General features: G+C 40.4%; 1 protein-coding gene across 1 annotated transcript; it reads right to left on the bottom strand.

Annotated features, from left to right (window-relative positions):
- Positions 1-568: 568 nt before the first annotated feature.
- Positions 569-1,495, bottom strand: LOC123944579 (olfactory receptor 4N5). The gene has a single exon (XM_046009800.1). It carries the CDS (start codon positions 1,493-1,495, stop codon positions 569-571), a length of 927 nt encoding a protein of 308 aa, XP_045865756.1.
- Positions 1,496-2,394: the final 899 nt, after the last annotated feature.

Here is a 2,394-nt window from a genome sequence, read left to right as displayed (position 1 = left end):
TTCACAAACCCAACAAAATATCATACTCTTTTTTGTACAGTCGATATTTAGTAGATGCTTATTCACATATATCAATATATTCCTTTTTGTGTCTTAAAACATACTAATTCATAAGATCTTTGTACCCTTGTATTGGTCATACTCCTCGCTAGAATTTTCTGTCCCCATGCAATTCCATGGGTGTATCTTTCAAGTTGTCTGGATATCTGCTAACTACTGCTCTAAAAGACCTTGCTTAGCCACCAAAAGCAAAGCAACTAGCATATCCCAGTCAAACTCTATCATAACACTATTTTTTATTTGCTTTAAAGCACTATCTCTTTCGGATATTATGGGTTGTTTTCAGTTTAGTAGTTTAGACTGTGTTTATCTACCTGACTATATCCCCAAGAGACCTGGAATCTTACCTGCCTTATTCACATAGCTAGAACAGTGCCTGAAAATTGCCAAGTATTTAATAAATGTAGTATTTGCTAAAATGACTGAATGATTCAGTGCATGAATAAGTGATTTAATCAGTTCCAACTAAATTTTCTCCATTGTTGCTTGTCTAATTCTTCTATTTCATTCAGCAAGCCATGTGACGATTCAGTAACTTCTTCATGGAAGCTTTCACTTCCTGGTTGCGAAGGGTATAAATCACAGGGTTCATCAAAGGAAAGATGACCGTGTGAAAGAGAGAAACCACTTTGTCAGCTGGGAAGGCTCTGAATGGGCGAGTATAGATGAAGATGGCAGGTCCAAACATCAGAAACACAATGATAATGTGTGTGGTACATGTGGAAAGAGCCTTATTCTTCCCTTCAGAGGAATGTCCCTGCACACGACAGAGGATGACTGCATAGGAGGTCAGAAGTCCCAGGAAGCACAGCAGGGTGAGTAGGCCGCTGTTGGAGACCATCAGGAGCTCCACCACAAAAGTGTCTGTGCAGGCCAGCTTGATGACCTGTGGCACATCACAGAAGAAGTTATCCAGCTTGTTTGGACCACAGAAGGGCAAGTGGAGAATAAGGGCTACTTGTACAATGGAATGAGTGAAGCCCCCAAGCCACAGAGCCAACAGCAAGGCATAGCAGACTCTAGGGTTCATGACTGTAGAATAGTGCAAAGGATGACAGATGGCGATGTAGCGGTCAAAGGCCATCACAACAAGAAGGAACATCTCCCCCGCCCCCAGAAAGTGCAAGAAAAAGAGCTGAGTGATGCAGCCTCTGTAGGAGATTATTTTCTTCTCAGAGAGGAAGTCCATCAGCATCCTCGGAGCCACAATGAAGGAATAGGATGCATCAAGGAAAGCTAAATTGCCCAGAAAGAAGTAGAGTGGGGCTGTGAGGCCAGGGTCTAATCTGATGGTGAGGATGATGAGGAAATTTCCAGGGAGGATGATGAGGTAGAAAACTAAGACTAACACGAAGACTAGGAGTTGAGCCTGTTGAGACTGGGTCAGACCGAGGAGGATGAATTCTGTCACCACTGTGTTATTCTCCCTCTCCATCTCTCCTCTGTCTGCAGAATAACAAAGTATTATCTGTTATAACCACCTTTTCATCTTTTCCATAGCTCTTTTCCAGGTAAATACATTTACCACATCCAATACTTGCCTAGCTGAAAAAAATGCATGTCCCATAAGTGTCTTGTGTTTTGAGTTGACCCTACTACCCTCCATTTCTTGATCCATCCCTAAGATGTTTTTTTCATAACGACACTCTCACTCTCATTTAACCATGTGCTTCTATATAATTGTGTTCCTCTAGGTCTCTGGGCTACGTTGCTTAAAGAATAGTGGAAATTTCCTGATGAAAATAGAACCTAACCATGATTAATTTGTTAGGTGTGTTGTTTTCTCAGTTAGCTGTGGTGCACTGTCTCTAATGTTTAGATTTGTTGCTGGGGTTTTGTTGCTTCTCTTCATTCCCGTAGAACAAAGTGCTTTTGCACATGCTTCTTTCCTTTAGCTCCTGTAGAATTCTTAGTTCTTGGTGGTATCTGTATGTCTTGTTTTCTAAATGTGTCTCTCACTTGCTCCCATCGCATTGTTCTGCTTTGGTGTCCTTGTGCACTTTTGTTCTAAACTGGTTTAGGGTCTCAAGCAAAAATCTTACATTCTCTTAACATAGAGGTATTCCCTTAGGTACATTATTGGTTGGATCCCAATCCTGAAACTGCTACATACCTTTTAAACCCTAATGAATACTAATCTAGTTTTATTTGCTCACCATGTGTCCATAACCTATTTTTCCCTCAGATCTCAGAATGATAGCCAAATGATATCCTGCCCACAAATATTTCCATATAAAACTTATCAGAATATATAAAATATTTTGCATATCTCAACTAATATAATCAAAGCATGATAGAGTTGGAATTGGTCATATAGGACATATAGTATGACAT

Source organism: Meles meles, chromosome 6 (genome assembly GCF_922984935.1).
Source record: "Meles meles chromosome 6, mMelMel3.1 paternal haplotype, whole genome shotgun sequence".
Classification (NCBI taxonomy): domain Eukaryota; kingdom Metazoa; phylum Chordata; class Mammalia; order Carnivora; family Mustelidae; genus Meles; species Meles meles.
The sequence above is the reverse complement of the archived record's forward strand: the minus strand, read 5'-3'. Positions and strand labels throughout refer to the sequence as shown.